This window comes from Rhinolophus hipposideros (assembly GCF_964194185.1).
Source record: "Rhinolophus hipposideros genome assembly, chromosome: 18".
NCBI lineage: Eukaryota > Metazoa > Chordata > Mammalia > Chiroptera > Rhinolophidae > Rhinolophus > Rhinolophus hipposideros.
Genome location: NC_138064.1, coordinates 55911171 through 55934818, shown reverse-complemented (window position 1 = coordinate 55934818; position 23648 = coordinate 55911171). Strand labels below are relative to the sequence as shown.

General features: G+C 42.8%; 1 protein-coding gene across 7 annotated transcripts in view; it reads left to right on the top strand.

Annotated features, from left to right (window-relative positions):
* Nucleotides 1-23648, top strand: part of GLI3 (GLI family zinc finger 3) — a 286021-nt gene that overhangs the window by 147597 nt on the left and 114776 nt on the right. For all 7 annotated transcript variants that reach the window (XM_081079350.1, XM_081079349.1, XM_081079347.1 and 4 more), the window contains one exon: nucleotides 15672-15777. In XM_081079350.1, coding sequence (XP_080935476.1) covers nucleotides 15672-15777 — 106 coding nt within the window. The remainder of the gene's footprint in view (nucleotides 1-15671; nucleotides 15778-23648) is intronic.

Here is a 23648-nt window from a genome sequence, read left to right as displayed (position 1 = left end):
CTGTGATCAGACCATCCTGTGTGGTACTGTCAGTCACTGAGCTTGTGGGGCCTGCCACGTGGACCCCGTTCTTATCATTGTCAGGTTTATTGCATAGCCCCTTTTTCATTCTCACATTGATGTTAACTTGGCCATTGGTACTGAAGGAGAAGCACTTAGAATTATCAGTGCCCCGTTAAATATGAGTACCTTAAACTTATGAACCAACTTCACCTATGCTACTTCGTCCCTTGGTCTCATTGGCTTTAAAAAAATTCACATTATGATAATAGTCGTTACTATTGGTTTCTCTGTATTCTTTCTGATATTGGTTTCTCTCTAATCTTTCTGATGTGGTTTAAAATGGAGAGCATTCTCAGCTGCACAGCGGAGCAGGTGGTTGCTGTGAGAAGGGTGCGACCGCTGCCAATCTCTGTGAGCCCGCCGTGTGCGTTTCTCAGTGGTTACAGGTCAGCCTCCGCCTGACTGTGGAGAGGGCAGGCTGAGTGGGCAGAGTGGGTCTCTAAGGTTTTGTGCTGAGAGGGTTATACATTCTGTGCAGATACTGCGTGCTGGGGCTTCAAGGTGATCCGTATGTCACCATCAGTCCCTAATCCCAGCTTTGTTCTAAATACCGGGCTGCCAAAAGAAAAAAGTGTGCGTGTTTTAAGAGATGTGATCTATGTATTACTTTTTGAAGTTGAGTTGAATTCCGGTAGCAATGTTTAGTATGACGTATGGCATTCATCAAATGAATGTTAGTGTCACCATGCGACAGGCAGGACAGTCAAAGAAAATAGCAGAAGCACAGTTGTTGTTCAAGGAGCTTAAGACCATTTTGAAGTGGTGTTTGAAATTCGAGAATATTCTCCTGACTTAACACTCCTTGACTTCTACCTATGGGAGACCTTAATGGATGTGGTGTACCACAGAAACCTGGCTATACTGGTGGTATTTCAGAAAGAAAGTGAAACGGCATGTGCAGCAGTACAAGTGCTACAAGCAGTACAAGCAGTACAAGTGGCCACTTAGGTCAGTTTTGCTCAAGCAGTATTTCGCTGTAATCAGAAGTGTCTGGATGCTGATGGTAACCACTCTGAGCACCTCTTATAATTGCAGAAGTCAACGTGACTTGTATTCATCTTTTGTTATCAGTGTACATTGAGTATTACAATTTTAATACCGTTTTTTCCTTTCTTAAGATGTGTAAACATTTTTTTGGCACCCTTTGTACGTTGAGGCTCATATTATCACTTTCTGAGTCTTTATTAATTCTCGCAAGCAGCAAAGTGTGAGAAGCAGCTTTGGTCCCTAGAAGTATGTCCAGACTCCATTCTCTGACACATGGACACTTGTTGACAGAGTGCCGGATGGGGCCACCCCTGTGAGCGTGTGCCCACTGTACTCCGGGACATGCACACCCGTGTGTGGAGGCCGTAGTCCCTAGGACTGTAGGTGGGCCCAGATGGACCAGGTGTAGAGATGCGCTCCAGAAGTAGACTGTGTTCTCTGTCCTCAGCCCTGTGGGAGTGAAGGGACATCACTGAGTTTACACACCTCCCAAGTGTAGTTTATAAGGACGGGGTCCCATACAGTTGGTCTGGAAGCTAGGGTCACTTTGGGGAGAAGGAGCAGAGGACCCCGGGGGCAATCACATTGAAATCAGGTAGAGCCTGGGCCTCTTTGACCAGGTGAGGAGCTACTGAGTGCTGATGGAAGGTCTTGGGAAGAGCCGGCCAGTTAGGCTCCCCTCTGAGGCAGCGTGTTTGTTCAGCACAGGTCACTGCAGAGGTTGCAGGTAGCGTGTTTCCCTGAAACATGCTATAATACGAAATAACATGTAATAAGGGGAAAATAAGACCTAACCGGACAATCAGCTCTAATGTATTTTTTGGAGCAAAAATTAATATAAGACCCGATATTATATTGTATTATACTATACTATACTATATTACATTATATTATATTGTATCTGGTCTTACAGTAAAATAAGACCAGGTCTTATATTAATTTTTGCTCCAAAAGACGCATTAGAGCTGATTGTCTGGTTAGGTCTTATTTTCAGGGAAACGCGGTAGGATGGAAGCAGAAGGGCAGAGGCATTCCCCGGGGCAGCAGGGCAGTGGGCAGGAGGCACAGGCAGCAGACCAAAGCCCCTCAGCCTGGGAACTGTTGGCCTCTCCAGGAAGAAGTGTCTCCAACTGTACCCAGAGAGAGAAGCTAGGTTTGTTGATACCCCAAAATCTATCATTCCTCCTAGTCCTGAAGGAGAATGCTGGCAATTTGAGTTCTTCTTGGATATTTCTGAGCAGTTTAGCTCTCTAAGCTGTAAGAAACATGTATGGCAAGAGGCAATGAGTGGCCTGTTTTCCGTGGGCAGAGTGGGTTGTTGTGCCAGAAGCTTGGGGGCCCAAAGCAAGGTGCCATTTGCCTGCAGTAGAGTTCAGACACCTAAGGGCATTACCAGGAGAGCACATGGTTTAAGGGCAGCACTAATACGCTAAGAATCAAGCTCGGATGTCAGATGAAAGTCAGAAGAGATGGTGGCAAAGAGAGGGGTCGCCAATAAGAAAAGAGTCATAGTGTGAGTGTGGGGACAGAGCCCCTGAGAGCAGTTTCCAGGCTCTTGGCCTCACGTTGTGGAGTGCTGGCTCTGGTGGTGGATGGCCATCAGCTGTGGCCGGTTAGCCAATTGGCCACTGATATAACTGCCGTGGCTGCGTTGGTTGGTCAGTCGGTGGGTTGGCAGGCAGAGAAGTGGACAGCAGGTTGTAGGTCGTGTGAATCCAGCCTCCAGTGAGACTATAGTGGTGTGACCCCCCTACCTATGGCTCCGTGGCTGTTCCTTTTTGGCCTCACCATATGCTGCGTTCTTATGTGGGGAGCGGGACCAGAGACCCCGCAGGCCGCCCTGCATGACAGTGAGCTTTGCAGAACGGAGTCTGGGGTAGTTGTGGACCACCTGTGGGCAGCTTGGGGCTTTGTATCTACACATTGAGGAACATGTGGGAAGCAGCAGGATGGATGACGGGCTTGAGAGGGCATTCCCTCTGTCAGGCTTGCAGCTTGGGTTGTGCATGGATGGCGAGGGAGGGAGGTGGTCAGGGAAGCCGAATGACCCTGATGGGGGGCTGTCAGGTGGGATAGCCAGGTGGGCCCCACATCCCAGTATGGGTGGAGAGACTTCAGTTGTGATATTATGACAACCTTAAAAAGCTTTTTTTCTCTTTGAATTTCATCTTTTCTGGGTCCATGATGTAATAATTTGATAAACTCAACTCTATTGATGAACCAGAGGAAGTCTCAGTGAGAGTTTTCCTACTTTGGTCATCTCAGTCATGATTGGTGGGGATGCCATCGGTGCAAATGCCACAGCTGGCTGGTAGGGTAACGTCCCTTAAGCAGAAAGATATTTCCCTTAAGTGATGCCGTTTGGCATATACTCACATAGCCAACGTCTTTGGGGGTGTGTGTAAAATGTGTGTCTAGTAGCTAATGTGGGATTGCAGAGAAGAAAGAAATGTAAGAAAAATGGGGAATGTTTAGGTACTTGCATTCCCATGGCCAAGAAATGTGAAGATTTTTTTCCCCTTAACAATGGTAGACCCTCTCCTTTATCTCTGATTTTCTTGCTCATCCTTGCAAGGGAATCACTTAGTATGCTTTATTATCTCACAATCACGGTGAAAGAGCCACTGAAAATAAACTCTGTGCTTAAAAGCTTTGTGTTCCTGTTTCATGATGCTTCCTAGAAAGTGAGAATTCGGAGTTTAGGGGGCAGGAGAGCTCTACGGTGCCCTGTCATTTCTGTCATGCAATTTTAAACTTTTGAACTCCAACCTTTTATGTCAAAGAGCTCTTTCTACATGCATGGGTCCTCGCAGCCTGCTCAAGTATCCCGAATTCACTGGAGCCACCAGCATTGCCTCGATGGGAAAGGATTTCAGTGTTTCGGAAAAGACCCAGTTGTAGGGAGGTTATTGCTGAGGGCCCACCATTGTCTGCCCTGCCTTAGGGGAGGCAGGGATGGGGTAGTGACTTCACATGACCACATGAAGTGACTCGCCAGCCAGCAGGCAGCCAGGCAGGGCTAGAACATGAAGCTCAGAGCTAGTTCGGCCCAGTAGGCAGGCTTCTGCTGGGAGTTGCCCCTATGCGTGCTCTGAACATGGGAGCACCTGGAAACCTGTGCAGGGAGGATTCTGCAGAGTAGGTGGGGCCTGCCTTTGGGGTTGCTGGTTTGGCCTGTTGTTGGAGGCCTATTAGGGAAATGGAAGGTCTGCAGTGCCCAGGAGGGAGGCTGCCCTGGTCCATGGCTGCCGTTGCATGTTTTGTTTCCTTTTTTGGCATTCCTCCCTCCGTCACCTTTTCTCTAAGAAACATTGGTTGAATACTTACTGGGTGTTTTGGGGGGATAAGTGAGCCCCTCTGCCCTTGTGTCCCAGGTAGTGTGAGAGGGAAAGAAGACAACTCTGACCTGACTGTGTGCTGGGGTAGGGGCTTGTCACCATGTTGCCTGGCATGGGAGTGGAAGACGGTGACCACTTCCCCTTCATGTGTGTTTATCTGCTTACAGCTCAGCACAGATGCTACTCGTTTTATGATGGGGTTGCACCCTGATAAACCCATGTAAGTTGAAAATACCTTGTTTCCCCAAAAATAAGACCAGGTCTTATGTTAAGTTTTGCTCCAAAAGACACATTAGAGCTTATGTTCATGGGATGTCATCCTGAAAAATCATGCTAGGGCTTATTTTCCGGTTAGGTCTTATTTTCAGGGAAACACAGTATCATTCAGTTGAAAATGCATTTAATACACTTAATCTATTGAACATTGTAGCTTAGCCTTGCCAGTTTCTACTTAATGTGTATCGCTTTTGCACCACCAAAAGTCAAAAAATCCTAAATTGAACCATCCTAAGTGAAGTGTGAGGGAAAGTGCCTGAGTAGGAACATGAGGGCTCGCAGAGAACTTAGAGTCTTGTGAGAGGGGACATGGTGAGGACACAGTGTGGGTACAAATAGAGTTCCACAGGTTGCCTGTGGTGGTCCCATGTAATCTGAATGACGGAGAAGGAAGGAAGGAGCAGGTATTTCCCTGGGGTCTCAGAGTACCTTGACTGATGGGGTGGCATTTGCATGAGGCATGGAGACAGAGTCACACTTGGCTAACAGGGACTTGTTTTTCACCGAGGGGATGACATCAGCTAGAACAGTGAATGGCTGCCTAAGGGAGCGCTGCCTTTTGGATGGCCTTACCTGGATGCAGCTAGCTTGCTGGGGGCATGAATGCCACAGTAAAACGCTGAGCTGGGCTTGGAAGGCCGCCCTGGGCCACTGCAGGTTTGGGGAGCAGCGTAGGTTGTAGGGGCGTAAATCTGGAGACTACAGTTTAGATAAAAGATGATACAAAAAACCCTACACTCTGACAGTGTCATGATAAGAAATAGTCTAAGAGTACTGGCTTTGAAATAGAAAGGACACCAACTCTGCCATTCTCCCTGCGTTTCCTTAGACTAGGCCCTTACCCACTCCCTTGTCCAGAAGAATGGTCATACTCTTCATACTTGCCCCCAGGGTCATAGGAAGAAATAAAGAAGTGTGTGCAGGTTTAGTACAGTGTCTGACATGGATTAAAGTATTTAGTGAATTGTACAGCAGCCCCCCCCCACACACACACACACCCTTATCTGAGGTTGCTCTTTCTTTGGTTTTAGTTACCCGCGGTTGCAAAATATTAAATGGAAAATAACCAAAATGAACAATTGGTAAGTTTTAAATTGCGTGCTGTTCTTGAGTGTTGTGATGAAATCTCATGCCGTCAGGCTGCATCCAGCCAGGGATGTGAACCATTCTTTCACCCTGCGTGCATATAATACAGTAAGGTATTTTGAGAGACAGAGACCACGTGTACCTCACATTTAGTATAATGTTATAATTGTCCTGTTCTAGTATTAGTTATTGTTGTTTATAAGTTAGCGTTATTGGTATGTATAGGAGAAAACGCAGTATACTGTGTATAGGGTTTGGAACTGTCTGTGGTTTCACGTGTCCACTGGGGGTCTTGGAATGCTCCCCAGAGGATGGGGGGCTACTGTACTTATACTCATAATTGTGTTTTTAATGTTAGTATTAATTACTATTAATGGGGCAAACCTTGGAAGAGTTTAGTTATTAACAGGAGCTAGAAATGGGTGGATAATGGAGATGATGGGGGAGAGTCAATAACCTGCTCTCCGACAGCTTCTCGTCTGCTTTTGAGGGGGATGAGCATGTGCCTCATTCATTTCTTGCTGGCTACAAAGATGTGCAGCTGACCAGCACATGCTAAGGTCACCGCTGGTGTTCCAGGGCCTTCAGTTACCTCCCAGGTGTACTCCGAGGAGTGGCAGCACTCTGCTGGGGAGTTCTGAGGACCGAGGTGAGCACCCTGAGGCTCTGAGCCTGCACCCTGTCGGCCTGGCTTTGTGTTCCTGCTGCAGATGCAGGATTGCGGTCCGGTGGGGCTCCCCGTGATCATCCTGGAGCCCTACTGCCTGACAGAGTGCTACCTCCAGGGTGCCCTGAGAGGGGAACCAACTTGTAACACAACACCTTGTTTATGCGAGTTTGGGTAGGTCTTTTAGCTTTTCTGAGCAGATAATGGAATTTTCCCTTCGTAAGTTCTCAGGATCGTCATAACATAGGAAATAAAGAGAAACAAGACTTAGGGGAATACTAATAAAACTTAGGAAATGATGATTTTAGTGTTGTCAAGAGGATCATGAGGTTATTAATGTGCATGAGTTTTAGAAAATGTAAAGCTTTGTATTCCTTTGCTTTCACACCTCACTACCTGTGTCTGCTAATTTTGCAACATTGGAAAAACAGAAACTCTTTTTTTGAGTAGGTTTATTTTGGATAGGATATAACTTCTAGACCTCATCTTTGTTGGTTAACGGTTAGTTTATTAACTAAACCAGGCATCTTGTTAGTTCACTATGTCACCAAGGCCTCTGTACTTCCATCTGAAATACCAGACATTTTTCCTGGAAACATTTCATCCTCTGCTTTTATTTCATCAGCGTTAAGGAAACAAATGTGTATTTTTGGAACTATGAATTTGGTTTTTGAATTGTGCTGTACAAAAATATGGTCATTGATATAAGAATTTGTTACTAATAACTAACTTCCAACCTTACTTATTGTCACTGAAAATACACCATTAGCATATTGAAAAGTAAATGGACTTGTCACTTTTAAAGGTAGTGATTCCTCATGTGTTTTCATGTGATTTCCCTTGGAGAGTTCTTATTTCTCTTTGTTACCTTTCCCTCTATTGATTTTTTGTCCCTTATCCTGGCAGGAAAGCTGGAAACAACAAAAATGTCTTGGATGCATATATTTGGGATCAGAAGCAAAGTACATTCCAGAGACTGGGAGGGAAGATCTCCTGGTCGCCAGGGGGAGTGGGGTCTGTCTCTGCCCCTGGGAATGCCAGGATGTAATTTTTAGCTGAGAAACAAGCAGAGAAGGGAACCAAAAAGCGGAGCATCAATTGTTTGTTCACAACCCAGGACACATTTGATGTGGTAAAGATGGAAATTTGTTCTGTCCATACTTTCAGAGGGCTATTTGTCATTTTCTTGTGGAAACACAGTTATGTTTGTTAAGGAGGATGGCGTGGATGAATGGTGACATGACCAGACTATGGTTTGGGGTAGCTTTATGTTTCAAATATGAATTAAACGAATTGAATTTGCCTATATGCTTGCACAGAAGAAATGACAGCAAGATCAGGCCTTGAGCAGTGGGGAATGCTGTGGCAACTTGTACAAGAGGACTCAGGAATTTTGGGCTGTTGCCAGAAGCACACAATTATTGGACTTCTGAAATAGCATCGTTTTTGTTGTTAATTAGCTTTCTATGTAACTTTGCTTATTTTTTATTTAAGTTATGAGGAAACTAAAATTTACTAGATTTGTCATCAATTTCAACCAGCGTCATTCTTTTTTAGGATTTATTTGGGATATGTTTTGCTAAAATCACAAGATAAGTATCCCTTTTCTGAATAATTACTATATGGATACTTCTACTATAAAGATATTTTTAGGTCACACAAATTGGCATATAAATATTTTACGTGTATAGTGTTATTACTCAAAAACTACATATTCATAAAGAAAAAAATTGATGTGTGGTTTTTCTGAAATGTTAAAATGTCAGAAAATCACTTTATTGTGATACACCAGGACAGGGCTTGTCAAACTGTGTTTCCAAAGGCCATTCAGTAAATGCGCCGGGCTCTGGGGGCCACATACCAGCTCTGCTGGTGTCGTATGAGAGCGAGCACAGGCAATGTGTGGAGAAAAGAGCACATCTGTGTTCCAATAAAGTTATTTGCAAAAAGTGACCTGAGCACAGTAGTTTGCAGAGTTCTCGCATAACACGTGTCCAAGTTAAGGCTCCTGCCATGGTATAAAGTGATGAATGATGTGTATGTACACACACGCACACACACACACACACACACACACACACATACACGCAGTCCGAGTTCTGATAATTAAATTCGTGAGCTTTCCACCATGCGCTTACATTGGCAGTGCTGCACAAACAGCTCTGGAAGGTTTCATAATCTTGGTTTATCAGTGTCTCACAGCTGTATTTGTGCCGATGTATGGTGGTGGCTTGCTGAGTGGAGTTCATTATTGTTATTCGGTGTTTTTGTGTGCTGTCGCAAGAATGCCTGAGCTTGAATTGGAGCAATGAACAAACATTACATTTCTTGTTAAACTTGGCATGAGTGGAAGTGAAATCAGGGACATGGCACGGCAGTCCAAGTTTATGGGGATAATGCCATGAAGTAAATGGCAGTGTACAAATGGATTAAATGTTTTTTCTGAGGGGAGAGAATGTGTCCATGATGAAGAGAGGTCAGGGCGGCCAGTAACTGGCAAAAACATTGCAAAAATTAGTCGAATTGTGTGTTAAAATCGTTGGCTGACTATGAGAAGCATAGCAGACCAAGTAAACATTGATAGAGAAACAGGAAAATCTTAACTGAAAATCTTGGCATGAGAACGGTGTATGCTAAATTGGTCCTGAAGGAGCTCACTGATGAACAAAAGCAAAGGAGAGTCAAAGTTTGCCAAGACCTTTTGGAGAGGCAAGGTGTTTTGGGCCATGTTATCACTGGTGATGAAACATGGGTGTGCCAATACGACCCTGAAACAAAGTGTCAAAGTGCACAATGGAAGTCAGCCAGTTCTCCACGACCAAAAAAGTTCTCTCAGTCCAAATCAAGAGTCACAACGATGTTGCTAACTTTTTTTGATGTCAGAGGGATTATTCATCATTAATTTGTATCAACTGGACAGTTAACTAAGGTTACTATTTGGAAGTGCTGAAAAGGCTGCATGAAAAAGACCAAAACAGTCTGGACTTTTCACCAACAATTCATGGCTCTCGCATCACGACAATGCACCAGCTCACACAGCACTGTGTGTGAGGGAGTTTTTAGCCAGTAAACAAATAACTGTATTGGAACACGCTCCCTCCTCACCTGATCTGGCCCCCAATGACTTCTTTCTTTACCTGAAGATAAAGGAAGTATTGAAAGGAAGACATTTTGATGACATTCAGGACATCAAGGGTAATACAATTGATAGCTCTGATGGCCTTTCCAAGAAAAGAGTTCCAAAATTCCTTTGAAGGCTGGACTAGGCACTGGCATTGGTGCATAGCTTCCCAAGGGGAGTGCTTCGAAGGTGACAGAAGTGGTATTCAGCAGTGAGGTGTGTAGCACTTTTTCTAGGATGAGTTCGCAAACTGAATTGTCTGACTTCATATCAGTAAGATTTCTAAAGTTCACTAACTACAACTACAGTTTCATAATGCTTGCACCGCATTACAGAGGGTCATATGAATAAGATGATCCACTCTAATGACCTGGGAGACGTTTCCAACTCCACACACACAACATACCTGTAAGACCAGAAGGAAGACCCTGATGCTCCACGGGGTGATTCCACTGTGACATCCACCAAGTCCGTAGCTGGTCCCTGTGAGGTGCCAGGCCTCAGATTCTGCTCGGAGTAGAGCGGGAAGGCCACGGACTGCCCCGTTGCTGTAGCCACTCCTGGTCAGGCATCCTGGGGTGTCCTCACAGGGGTTGGGTCAGCTCTTGTCCACAGCACATCTGTAGGCAGAATGTCTGAGCGAGGGAGTCTGTGTAAGTGTTGGAGTCAGTCTACGTGGTTACATCTCCCTTAGGCACCTGAACCCTGGAAAAGGCCTTGTAGGTGCCAAGGTGATGACGAGATACCACGGCAGGAAGAGGCTGGGGTACCTCTCCCCCGTCCCTGGATGGTGACAGTGCCTCTCTCTCTTTCTCTCTCTCCCCCCCTCCCTCTCTCTCTCTCCCCCTTTTCTCCCACTTGAGACCTCATTTGATAGGTGCTGGATAATTCTTTTTGTTTGAGCATAGTGGATGTTGTCCATATCAGGGTTTTCATAATGTTTCTAGTGATGAGAAACATGTGCGTGAATGGGAGGAGGCTGGTCATTCTTACGGGCAGGGCTGACCCCAATGACAGGAAAAATAATCTCTAATTCTGGTCTAGACTAAATTCCAAAGTCAATAGATGGACGATGTCAGTATGTAAATAAGCCAGGAGAGCCTGTGCGCTAGACAGTTTACTCTCGTTGGTTCTCCTTGCACTTTCCTGTGCACTTTTAGGCCACTCAGGTATCATTTGGTGAATGACTCCTTTACTGACTTTGATCTCTCTTTTGTAATCTACCATTTTTGTATGTAAATTTCAAACCTTAAAAGATGGTTTCCCAGAATGGCATCCAAGAGATTTTATGGCCTGAGGAACTAAAACTATTTCTTGAGAGAATTATGCAACTGAAGATAAATCTCAAGTGTCTTTTCTCTGGCTACAGGTTATGATCAACCAAAGCTGTTGAGAAGAAACCTGAAAATCAATGCCTCTCATTCCTAATGAAACCCTTAATGCACAGCATGATAGCAGCCAGCATGAAATCGAATACTGACAAGTGTACCCAGCACAAAGATTTTTACTATGCATTTCAATTTAAACATGTGTGAAGCCAATTATGTATTTATCAGGTTTAGATTTCCTGCTCAAGCCTCGGATAATGTGCACTCTTCAAATCTCAGCTTAGCATAGACGATTGGTCCAGCAGGGAAAGCTCTCGCAGGTCTGTAATAAATCATCTTTGCGACCATAAGCATGAACAGTTGACTGGCGACCACTGTTCCACAGACTCACCCCACCTGGTAGTTTTAATTCCCTCAGTACAATTGATTCCCCCAGTCCTGCACATTATTCTCCCGTCTTCCATTTAGCCGGTTAGTTTGCTGACAGTAGAGTACACAGCACTTAGCAGCTGGTTTGTGGAACCATCAGTCAGGAAATTGTATGATAAATAGGAGGTGGCCAGGTTTAGTGGCACTTCCTTCTGCTTCAGCAGTTTTAGCCTGAGTTTGGAAAAGTCATCACGTGGTGTTTTGTCAAGGGCCAGAACAGGAGATGGCTGCGGTGCAGTGACTTATTCCACATCCACTTGAATTATGATGCTCCACAGCTGTGCTGCTCATGTGTAAATAATAAACCGTGAGGCGGAGGATTCTGGTTGCTGCTGCGACAGGGGCCTGCTCTTGTCATATGGGCTTTCTTGGACAGCTGCTTGGGCCCAGGATGGAATATGTGGCTGGGCTTCCACATAAAAATGACAAGCCAGGATGCAAGGAAGCAGTCAACATTTGAGGGTTAGGGCTTTTTTCTTCTCTTGTTTTTAGAAATGGGTGAGGATGAATGCCATGTGATGCCACGTATCACTAAAGGGCATACTCTCAGGTTTTCACTCTTTGTTTATATTGTTAAGTTGGTGTCAGGCATGACTTTAATTGGAAGAGGGGTTCATTGCATTTTCTCAGAAAGTGGTTTAGAAGCGTGATTTCCACTGACACAGGTCTAATTGTTCGGGTAGACTTCATCAGTCCAGAACAAGTTATTTTAAACTAAATCAAGAGGGAAACAAACAGAAACAGTAAAATCCTTAAATGAAAACCAGGTGTCTTTGGTAAAATCAGATCATATCCTTAATTTTTGTTCTTTATTTAACCTAATTCCAGAATGCAGAATTTGTAAATTGCCTTGGGACATAAATAAATACTGCAAACAATGTTACAAGATGCATCACAAACTTTCACTCAGAATTAACTTTGAAACTCACAAAACACTCAACAGTGAGAAATGACTGTAGTAATTGTGTTTTATACTTTCCTCTTCTCACATATTTTTGCAGTGCTTGGTCGTTGTCATTCATTCTGAAAGGAGAGAAGGTGAGAGAGACAGTGAATTAAAATCCTGTTGGAATAATTTCTTAAAAATGAGAAGATGACAGTGCCTTTTTTAATGTCCATGGTAGTGTTGTAGGTTTTTCTTGGGGAAGAGAGTTTTACTTGGGTATATTCCTTTGATTTTGTAGGATTAACTGGTTGGTCTTCACCTGTTTGCACATAATCACTGCAACTTAATTATGAATGCTCCGATAAGAGATAATACTCATATAAGAGACTGTTAGTTCCTGGATCTATGAGGCATACCTTGAATGTGGAATGCGTTCACACATTTTGAGCCCTGTGTGTTTGAAAAATGTGTATGTGCTTCGTCATAATTCATAAGTATACCCACATAGAGAAAATCAGATCGTTATCTGGTGGAGAGAATTTAATCATGCAGAACACAGCCAAGAAGCCAACTCTGACATAGTTGTCACAACTTACCTCAAAATGGCCACGTAAACTGGCACATAGGGAAAGCCTTTGGGAGGTGCATCGGACTTTATGAATGCTTAATTTACATACAATAGTAGGTTATTTCTCTGATTTCCAAGAGCAGAGAACATGTGTTAAGTTTGAAGGCTGCTGGAAGTGAGCACGTTTGCATCAGCGACTGCTGAAAAGAGACTAAGAGAAGTCATGTCTGATGGCCATCCAGCTGACCCCGAACTTGAATCCGACTCATTTGCGTCTGTTCCCAAATTTAAACTCAGGAAACATTCAGTGAGTTGAGTATGTGTCAGACTTTCAAACTAATGAAAAAAAGATTATTCCACTTAATTTCGTATTATTTTAATAAGGGTGAATAATTTTGATCAAAAATGGTTAAGTAGGATATTTTGGCTCTGCAAGATTACTGTTCTGACAACAGTGCAGGATAAAGTTTCAAACCTGGCACAGCAGCTCTCCAGATTTCCATTACAAAAGCCCAGCTCTGACATCCTTGAACATTAAGCCCTAAGTGGTGCACTCAAAATATAACTGACTTTTTTCATATGGACTCTATAAAATGTATAAAGTGGGATAAACGATCAGATAGTCAGAATAGTCCTCACCTGTTGAATTCCAGCATTGTTGTCATGATATCACAGTGACAATGCTGTGACAATACCAAGACGGTTTCTTTTCTCCCTTTGGACCACCCTTTCCCTGCTTTATCTTACAACAAGCACAAAATACCTTGATTACTGACATTTTCAGTACAATAGTCTTTTCTAGCCACAGAAGTTTTCTAGGTTCTAAATCTGGTGGAATGGCAGCAGCTTGGAATAATTCCTTGGTCCTGTCAATGCGTGTTAATAGTTTTTCACTCTTACTTTGTTTTCTCATGATCATACTATCAGATTCTCAAAGGAAGGGCAAAATTCAGAACAAGAGAAGTAAAATATAATTTTTTTGAAAGTTTAAAAAGATGCTTGTTGTAGAAGATTTAGAAAGAAGAAATGTTTAGCAAGGAAAATGGAAACCACCTGAATTCACCACATACATACAAAATAGTCCTTCACTGGGACTTGTGGAATACGGGTATCCCCTTGTTTGTGTTTGGTGCAGCCCACCCCTGACACCCCTCAAAAGGCCCTGTGTCACTTTTCCAGCCATTGCTGAGAACCTGTTCTCAGGTCTCATTGGGAAATCGCCTGTACCTCCTGCTACCCTCAGGCCTAGCAAATCTCCAGACTTGTAGAAATGACTGGAAGCCTCTGGTGGCCTGTTCGTATACACTTCAGTTCCTGAGAGTGTTGCCAGTTCGTGGGCAATGACAGCACCATGGCTCCATGCAGGTGCCACTGTGTGGAAGGAACCACTGAAGGCCAGGTTCAGCCTGTATGCCGTAATATCAGGGTCATAACCTGAGAGGCACACCTCCAGGTTTAAACTCCTTTATTTTTCTTCTTGAAACTTGGAAAAACTTTAGTGCCAGTTGCAAAATATCATCCATGCTCCTAGTAATAAAAATGTAGCAAAACTCTCTTCAGTTTTTGCAATGAATCACTATTAAAGAAAAAGTTTATTTGCAGATTTGTCAGAGATAATCAGCGTCTGTGTACAAGTAAGTGGGGTGGAGTAGAGAAGCTACTTTAAGTAAGTGTGCACATAGAACCCAGGGGAGGGTGAACAGCAGCCTGAACGGACCAGGAGGGGTGGCTGGCCTGGAGCCAAGGTGAATGTCAGGGCTGCAGGGCTCGGGTTGCCCCAGACCTCCCCGTCTGTCTCAGGGGTCAGCGTCAGCTCGTCTCTGGCCGCCAGGCTATGTGACTTTCTCCTGCCAAACTATAGATTTGCTGCCTTTGTGTTGGGACTGTGGAGGCGTCACCCAGGCCGAGAAGGGGAGCATGCATTTAAAAAAAGTATTGTATGTGTTGTGTGAGTGTGCACGGTATGTTTTGTGTGTGGTATGTGTCGTGTGTATGCACATGCGTGCATGCCACAGATTCTATTTTGGTGCAAAAGTACTTGCTGTTTAAAAGGTTAAAAATACTAATTGCAAAAACTGCACTTTACTTTTGCACCAAACTAATAGCAGGGACTTTAGAAAGGACTCCTTTCCTTAAATGCATCAAGTGTGTGAGAGAAAAGAAACTAGTGTTTATATTACATCCTGATCTAAAATTCACCTGACAGTGTAAATTTTGAAGAAAAACGAGTGCCTCGTAATCTGTTCCCCTTGGTTGTTTTTTTTGTTTTAATTTTATTGGGGAACAGTGTGCTTCTCCAGGGCCCATCAGCTCCAAGTCATTGTCCTTCAATCTAGTTCTGGAGGGCGCAGCTCAACTACAAATCCAGTTGCCGTTTTCAATCTTTAGTTGCAGGGGGTGCAGCCCACCATCCCATGCTGGAATTGAACCGGCAAGCTTGTTGAGAGCTCCCGCTCTAACTAGCTGAGCCATCCGACCACCCCTCCTGCAGCTCAGCCGCCTCTGGTTGTCTTCAATCTAGTTGTGGAGGGTGCAGCTCACTGGCCCATGTGGGAATCGAACCGGCAACCCTGTTCAGAGCTCACGCTCTAACCAACTGAGCCGTCAGCCGCCTTCCCCTTGGTCTTATGGCTCAGCCCTTCTGCTCTGGCTGGCCTTTCTCAGAGGGTAGGAATAGGTGTTGTTTTTCGCTGCTTTCCCGTGGATTTTGGTGGCACTCACAGGCCCCACTTTCTCGGGTTGACTCAGTCACCTCTGCAGTATGTCACACTGCCTCCAGCTGAGCTTTTAAGAGTTCTTCCAGAAATCCTTCCAATAGGCTGGGCATAGGTCAGGAAGGCAGTACAGAAACGTGGCTGCATGACCTGGAATTCTGTCTGTAAGTGTTCCTTTTATACAGGTTGGACTTACTCTCTTTTTCAGACCCTCCTCACCTCTTTCCTGCGTTCCATCCTCCTGTGCCGATTGACGCAAGACACCATGAGGGGCGTTACCATTATGACCCGTCTCCAATTCCTCCATTGCATGTGTAAGTATTAAAACTTTACCCAGTAATGAAACAGAACAAAATACTGGCTGTTACTATCTCAGGACTTTTTGTTAGAGCACGGCTATGGGTGTTGAAGACGTGATAGAAATATAAGGTTTACTTTTGAAATACAGCAAGCCTGTCTAGACTCAGGGACCCTAACCCTTAATGCTTCCTGTAGAATGCCTGTCACACTGGGTGGCTGGCAAGTATTTCCTGTATATTTTGTGTACGTGTGTTCTGTGGGCTATACATAATGACGTAAAAAAGTAAAAGCCTAATGGAAGGTTACCATTCAGAATATGTATTTGTTTGAGAATGGGTGTGAAGTTTTTCTTGCTAAAATTTCTGTTAGGTGAACTTCCTGTCCCAGGTATCCCAATGAATCGTAATGAATTTCTGTGGCAAGTTTTCATGCCCCTGTGGTGTGTACACCAACAGTCATTTGATTGATGTGAATGTCACCCAAACAAAATGGCAGATGTGATTGAGCACAGGGGTTACACAAAGATAAAAGGAAAGAATGGTGGTGATAACATACATTAGAAGAGGAAGAAGAAAATCTCGGGAAAATAAATACTGTCTTACTTGGTTTTGGGGAAAAGGAATAGTAGACTTGCACAACTAAAAAAATATTCTTTTTGTAGTACTGTCCAGAAAACTGTCATGTACTATAATATCTGGAGCCACTCTGGGGGGGGCTACCCCTTACAAATGTCCTTCAGATACAGATATACAGTATATGTATATAGATAAATAAATGAATAAAATACACTTTGTCATGTGCAGTAGTGACCCTTCATTCTGAGACAGTAAAGTTAGAAAAGCACAAATAATACTTTGAAGGATAATGCTGGTTATTTAGATGGTAGATTGCATCTCCATGGCTATTAGTTACAGCTGTGTAATTACATATATGCCAAGGAAAAATGAAGTTGTTTTAAAACAAGTCCTCTTCTGTGAACAGAATTAATTGATATTAACAACCCTAACTACATGCCCAAGTGCACGTATAATATTTTACCAACAGTTTTTTGGATCCATCTCCCATTACTAAATTGTAATTTCAGAGCAGATTTGCCTGGAGGTAAGTAATAAATCTGTGTTGCAGACTTCTGTAAGCATTAACGGAAAAGGGGGTATTTATAGAGAAAGAATACAGAAACTTGTGACTTATTTTTTGACTTTTCACTGGAACACAGGTATTTCCAGGGTTCTAAAGCCTGCTCATAATACACTCAAATAAAACCAAGAGGCCAATTTAAAATACCCTATACAAAGGGAAGGAAATTCCAAAATCAGGCTGAAACCTGCTATATAATTCACCGGGTTGTGCAGAGGTTTTGCATGGCTGATTCTCTGACTCTACAGTCTTTGCTATAGTAATTTAAGTGAGATTCTGTGTGGAATTTCAGAGTTCTTCACCCTTTCAAAATCATGTTATAGAGAAATTTCAAAACATAAGGTTATGTGATAGAATGAACTAGTTCCTCTGGATTCGTTATAGTTTGCCTTGTAATTAAATTCAAATATGAATATATCAATTAAAATCTGAAGTCCTGCTTTGGCAGAATGTGACAGCAAGACCTCATAAATCCACACTGTGTGTCCTGTGCCCTATTGCTATGCCTATAGTATTAGCTCACGGGTGATAAAAACACTGCAAGACAATTTAGGTCGAGTGTCAAGAATCCTGGGGTGGGGGTTGCATTTCAGACCTCACTCACTGGTGAGCTGGGATTTTACTAATTCCTGCTTTCTCAGCCACACTTAAAATACTTTAGCAGCAATTGACTAAATTGTCCTCCAGCTGCCTAAATGTATAGTTATATAAGATTCTTAATGCAACGCTAGTAGATAATGCTGAGTTTCAAAAGAGAAGTTCTGGAAAGTTCTGAAAGGGAAATGTCATCACTGTGGGCACAGTGGTGAGCACGTGGATCTGTGGCCTCCTGGAATTAATTGCTAGTCATCGAGGGGTCCTGGGTGGAGACCTTGAGTTTGTGAAGGAGGCTCTGGGAAACTATCCGATGCCACCCCTCTGAGCCTTTATAACTTGACATTCTCTGCGTTGACCTCAGTGACCTTCTGGCCCTGCCTGACCAACGCTCAGTTAAACTCCTCACCCTCAAGACCTCACCTCCCTGTGTCTCAGAGGCTGTCCTCGTAGCACCTGTGTGCTTTTATTGTAGCGTGCATCCTCTCGTCTGCTCATTGACTGCTCAGTGGTCACTGCTCCTGCGAGTCTGGCAGCCAGTGCCCAGCTCTCGGCCAGGCACTTGGTAAAGATGCTCAGGAGACACCCAGGTTGTCCAGTCTAAGACAGGGACAGCGGCTGCAGAGCTTGAGCCCTCCCCTGGTTTGCACTCACCTGTGCTGGGAACTCTGGTGACTTATTCTTGCTTGTATTGGTTTCACTCATGGAAATGAAGTTATCTGCCTTTTCCAACTAAGTTCCGTGAAATGTTTATGTGAGCACTCTTTTAATTTTTTTATTTTTACTTATTTTTATTATTTTTTTAAAGTTTTCTTTAAATATTTCTTTGCGGGAGGGGACACTAAACCTCTACTCAATTAAGAGCAATATTTTTAACAGTGCAGAGGTCTTTTATTTTTTCACACTTATCATGCCGTGAATTCGTAGGGAATGGGTTCCAGCAGCTCAGGCTCCTTCCCATTGGTTCTCACACAGCGTGTTTCTCTGGGTGGGGGGCAGGCTGGCGCTTCAGTGAACCCAGGTACCTTTCTCTTTGGCTTCCTTCTTTTTTTGACCATTTTTCTTCACCCATTTCAGGAAGCTATCTCGGCTCTTAGAGTGGTTAATATGCTCAATACATACATTAATTCTCTTTGCAAGAATCTTGCCCTTAACTCATTTGTTTACAACAATGCCAGCCTCATGCTGGGTGACATTGTAGACCCTTCTAGTTTTGCTGTGGTGACATTTGTGGGGCATTCCTTTTTGAACAGTGCCCGTTCCCTTGTTGTCTACAATGTCACCTGTGGCCACAGAAACAATTCCATGTTTTCTAAAAGGCCGAGAGAACATACAGCGGAGGCCTCTCCTCTCTCCCTTAGTGTTGGTCATTTTAGTGGATTACTGGAAGATAGAAGTCCTGGCTGAACAAAAGCCATGTGAGCACTCTTAAAAGCAGGGAATGTTACCAAATCCAAGTGTGCTGCTCCAAGTTTCAAAAGGACGAAATTCAAAAGGTCAGTTTGGAGCAAGGAAAGGTTTATTGATTGAGAAGGCGCCAACCGGGAAGATGGGAGACCTAATGGAGCCTCAGCTCCATCTTGATCGCAGGACTACATTAAGGGTTTTTAAGGGGTTAGGGGAACAGCTATGCAGAAGTGCCGGTGGGGCGAGTTTTAATTGGAGGACCTTGAGCTTGGCTATTCATGATAAAGGGGCATCAGCACTGGGTCTTCCTGGACAACGGACCCTTGGCTTCTGAAAGGGATCTGGTGTTCGTTCAGGTTCTGGTTAAGTCCTGGTCCTTTGGCTCCGTGTGCGTGCATGCGTGCGTGCTTGATGGGGGTGGGGGCACTTTGATTCCAGTGTAGCTGTAGGTCAAATTCTCTCCTCTGTGCATCTTTTGGCTTCGTGTCTCGTGGTTTTGGTCTGTTGTCTCTGAAAAGCCACTCTGTATCTCCTAAATAGGATAGGAGCGTTTTGAGCTCGTTCTGCGGTTACAGGAGCTGTAAGCGAATGCTGAGAGTTAGCATTTGAGGCCGTTGGGGTTATGACAAATCCTGAGCTTTCTGTCCTGTCCTGGCTCAGTCATGAATTCAGGATTGCTTTTGTATCTTCTGAGTGCCGTGAGTAGATGTCTGTGATTGCCTTAGGAATGGAGGTATTCTAGGCAGATGTGGCTTGGTTACTGAAATCTTAAAAGTGTGTCTTTGCTGAGGGGTAAAGCAGTGATCTGGAAAAATGAAATAATTTCATCTAGAACTTGAATTCCAAAAGACTTGCTGTATAATTGTATTATAGAAAATGGATCAAGAGAGCTTACTGAGTTTTTAAGATACTTTTAATCATAAGAAGACAAAATTTGGGGGCATTTTGTACACGTAATTTTTCTTCTGGTGCCAACTTTAAAAATGTGTAAGTCTCAAACAGGATTTGTGCTGATGATGGAAATACTCACAGATCTCTGTTTAGAAGGATGGCAGGCGTGATAATTATGCTATCACATCCTATCATTAAAGATTCCATTGAAAGGGGTTTATAAATTGCTCCTATTTTTAGATAAACACCCTATATTAAGGCATCAATGATATGGTACAGAATTAAATTAAAATCTCATAAAATGAAATATGTTCAGTATTAGCTGTTTGACACTTAATTTGCCTCTGAATGAGTCGAGGAAATCACAAATTAACCTGCCTTTGTTTTTCCAACCATGGCTTATTAGGTGTTAGAACAACTGCAATTACAGCCTAATAATAGCCACCAAGCCTTATAAATATGTACGGAAATATGTCAGTGTGTGTTAAAGAGCCCAGTGTGCTAAATGGAATGCCTTTGGCTTCCCCTGCTCTCTCTCGTAGTGTCCCCACAGTTTATGGCTAGGCAGTACAGATCAGATTGTAGAATCCGAGATAGTTTCAAATACAGTACTGGCAATGATGTTAGAATTTACTAGTATTTTCTTTCTTAAATACAAATCATGAATTTAGATTCAGAACTTATAAGTGGGACATGGAGTATCATTTTTCTCCTCAGTTGTCACTAAAGATTGTCATGTAAAATGTACAATTTCTGCATTGTGTTTATTTAACTCAAGCCATTTGAATATTAAAAAACACTGGATCTGAGGAACTTTCCCTTTTTTTTCTGAAACTTATTCTTCGCTGAATTCACCAGGACTTATTCCCCATAGACAATTGGAGTGTTTCTCTTGCGCTCTCAAATCATTTGCTTTGACTACACATTCCATGTTTTATTAAGCCATATAGAAAAAAATACAATGTTTTAGAAAAAATATCAGTGAATCCATTTTATTATGTTAATGAGATTATTCGGAGTATTAATGACAAAAACTGAATCTATATTCACATAGTCAAAGCAGTAACTTTATGTGAATATTTTCACTTCTTGGTCCTCTGTCTGTTTCATGCCTTGCGTTGTTTACCCCAGGACTGTTCCTTGTGCAATCTCAGGAGGCATTATTGTATTCTGTGGGAATGGATGATGCTCTAGAGGCAAAAAATTACTACTTGTTTTACAGTTTTACTTGGAAACTTAGACAGTTGGAATATTACATCCCCCTCCCCCAGAATACAGTTGTATTTTCAGGTGACTACTCTCATATTACGCAAGAAAGTATTCTTTTGCTTGCATTTTGAGTGTGTGTGTGTTTTTTAATTTAGTGTTAGAACTCATTTAAGCAGACTTCCTTTAAAAAAAACCAGACCTAATATATTTGTGGAAACCCTAAAATAAAGTTTTAAATTCCACATACATTCTGGATTTTTACTTGGGGAAAAATATCTTTTACACACAACTTTTTTAAGCCCAAGTTTTCTCATGTATGGACCAATATGAATTGAATTTGGACTGTCCAGTTTCTTCATGTGAGCTCTGCAGTTCATTTTCTGAAGCAGGGGACGTAGTTGCTAATCCGTTGCAATAATTTAGGCCCATAGGTCTTGCCAGTTGAGCTGAGAGCTGTCCTGTTTTGTGCCATGGATATGAACAGTAGTGTACCCCAAGCTGCATCGCAGGCCAGCACTTTAATTCATTTTAGAAAACCAGCTTCATCTTTTCTCTCTCAGGAGAATGAGCACTCACGTACCGTTCTACTCAGCAGCTCTTTTTTCTTAGTTGAGTCGATGTGGCTGTTTCCAAGGCCACCTGATTCACTGAAATTATTCCACCTAAGTAAGAAGAGCTGTTCTTCTCTCTAAAAGTGGTTCACTTCCTGGCACCTGGGGAGAAGATGCAGTACAGGGTAGATCATTAATATTAGCTGTGAAATAGAATGCACTGGAAGTAGTAAGGATTCACCCATGATTATGACTGCCTTTTAGAAATGAGAGCAGGGAGATGAGTGGCAAGTTTAGAGTATGAATAAATACATTTTTTCCCCAGAGAGTAAAAGCTCGAAGAAAAGATATATCATTATGGTAAAAGCTTAGAGAAAGAAGAAGTAGAAGACCAGAGGTACTACTACTCAGTTGCCCCTCGCCTCCTCCCTGAACGCCACGTGTTGCATGGACTAGGTACTATGATTATTGGGAGCTCGTGTAATAGCTATTCAAAAGTAGCCTTCAGTCTAGCCACCTACTTAAAACTTTGTGATGGGCCCAAAGCACATAATAATGATTTCATTCTTTTAATTCCCAGAGAAGCCTCCAGTAAAATGCAGAAATGAGGAAAACCTTGTATTAGTATTTGGGGCATAACTAGTTTGGAATATTTTAATAGTACAATTTAAAACTAACAAAGGAAAGTTCTTTATTCCCCTAGTGTTTGCACTCTACCATAAACAGTATTAAGACTAGTAAAGTGTAATGAAATATCAGATTACATCAAATACTGTAGCTAACATTGTGTAATAATCCCTTCTCCCCAAAAAAGAAAGAATGAGCTAGATTTTAATTACATCTCCTGAATCCAAAGACTGTATTTCTTTGCTTTTGCTAGGTCAAGACCATGACTTTCACATAGTAACTCTTAAATAATTATTTTCAGTGATGATAATGACTTGTTTCTTAGGGTACTACAGGAGGAATGTCATCATCTTTTGTTTTGTTTGTTTACTTTTGTTAGAATGTGTCACCTCATGCCAACAAAGCTGTTGCACTTAAGACTCAAAATCACAAGCTTGATTACCACTTAAAATTATATTAAAAGTACCTATTGCAATGTCAGATGCCAAATATTAAATCAGTTACTGGTTGTGAAGCAGGTTACCATTTAATGTACATGGCTACTTCCTAGGCCCTTCACATGGAAATAAAATTAATGAAATGAGCAATCTTAAGTGGACAACCTAAAAATAGCAAAATTTCATAGATAAGGGAAAAAACAGAAATGAATAGACAACTCACATGAAAAAAAATTAATAATGACTATAGCTGTAACTGGACTTTTTTGAGTACTACTTACTATAGGCTAGGCACACTTTAGAGACTTTATATAATTAGCTCATATCATAGAGCAACCCTGTGATGAAGTTATTGTGACTGGCCTCATTTTAAGAACATGGAAATCCTGACACACACAACCACACAGTGTAGCAGTAGGTCATACCACTATTTTAACCCAGGCATCAGGCGCTATACCCCTTGCTCTTAACTTCCATGTTCCATACATGAAAATGAACACTGCACACCTTGCTGCTCTAGTTTCTACTTCCTGGATGAGCACAAAGAATTCTAATAACAACCTACGAGAAGTGTCCTGTGTTTGTGGCTGTCACTGTCTTCTGCAAATTTCCAAGGTAGGGATATGGCCATGGAGAAGAGCTGGAAACAGCGTTTGACCTGATAAGTCTTTCTGTAGCCAAGCAGTCAGATATACATCAGTGTTTGCTGCTGTGGAACTTGTGACACCAAACAATCAGACAATTTACATATCCAGCTACAGGGAGTGATTTAATAATTGTGATGCATCAGCTTGGTAGAATATTGAACAATACTTAACAGTCACATTTGAGAAGACCATATTGAAACGTGGGTGAATAAAAACCAATGGTCACGACAGTTTACCCAGTAAGCCGTGTTGGGATAGTTCACGGAGTGCATCTGCCTGGGCCTTCTCCCCGCACACAGCCGTGGCTTGCTTGCTCCCTCACTCACTTCTTGCATTTCTCCGCACAGATGTCTCCTTATCTGAGATGTCTTTTAGGAAGAACTAT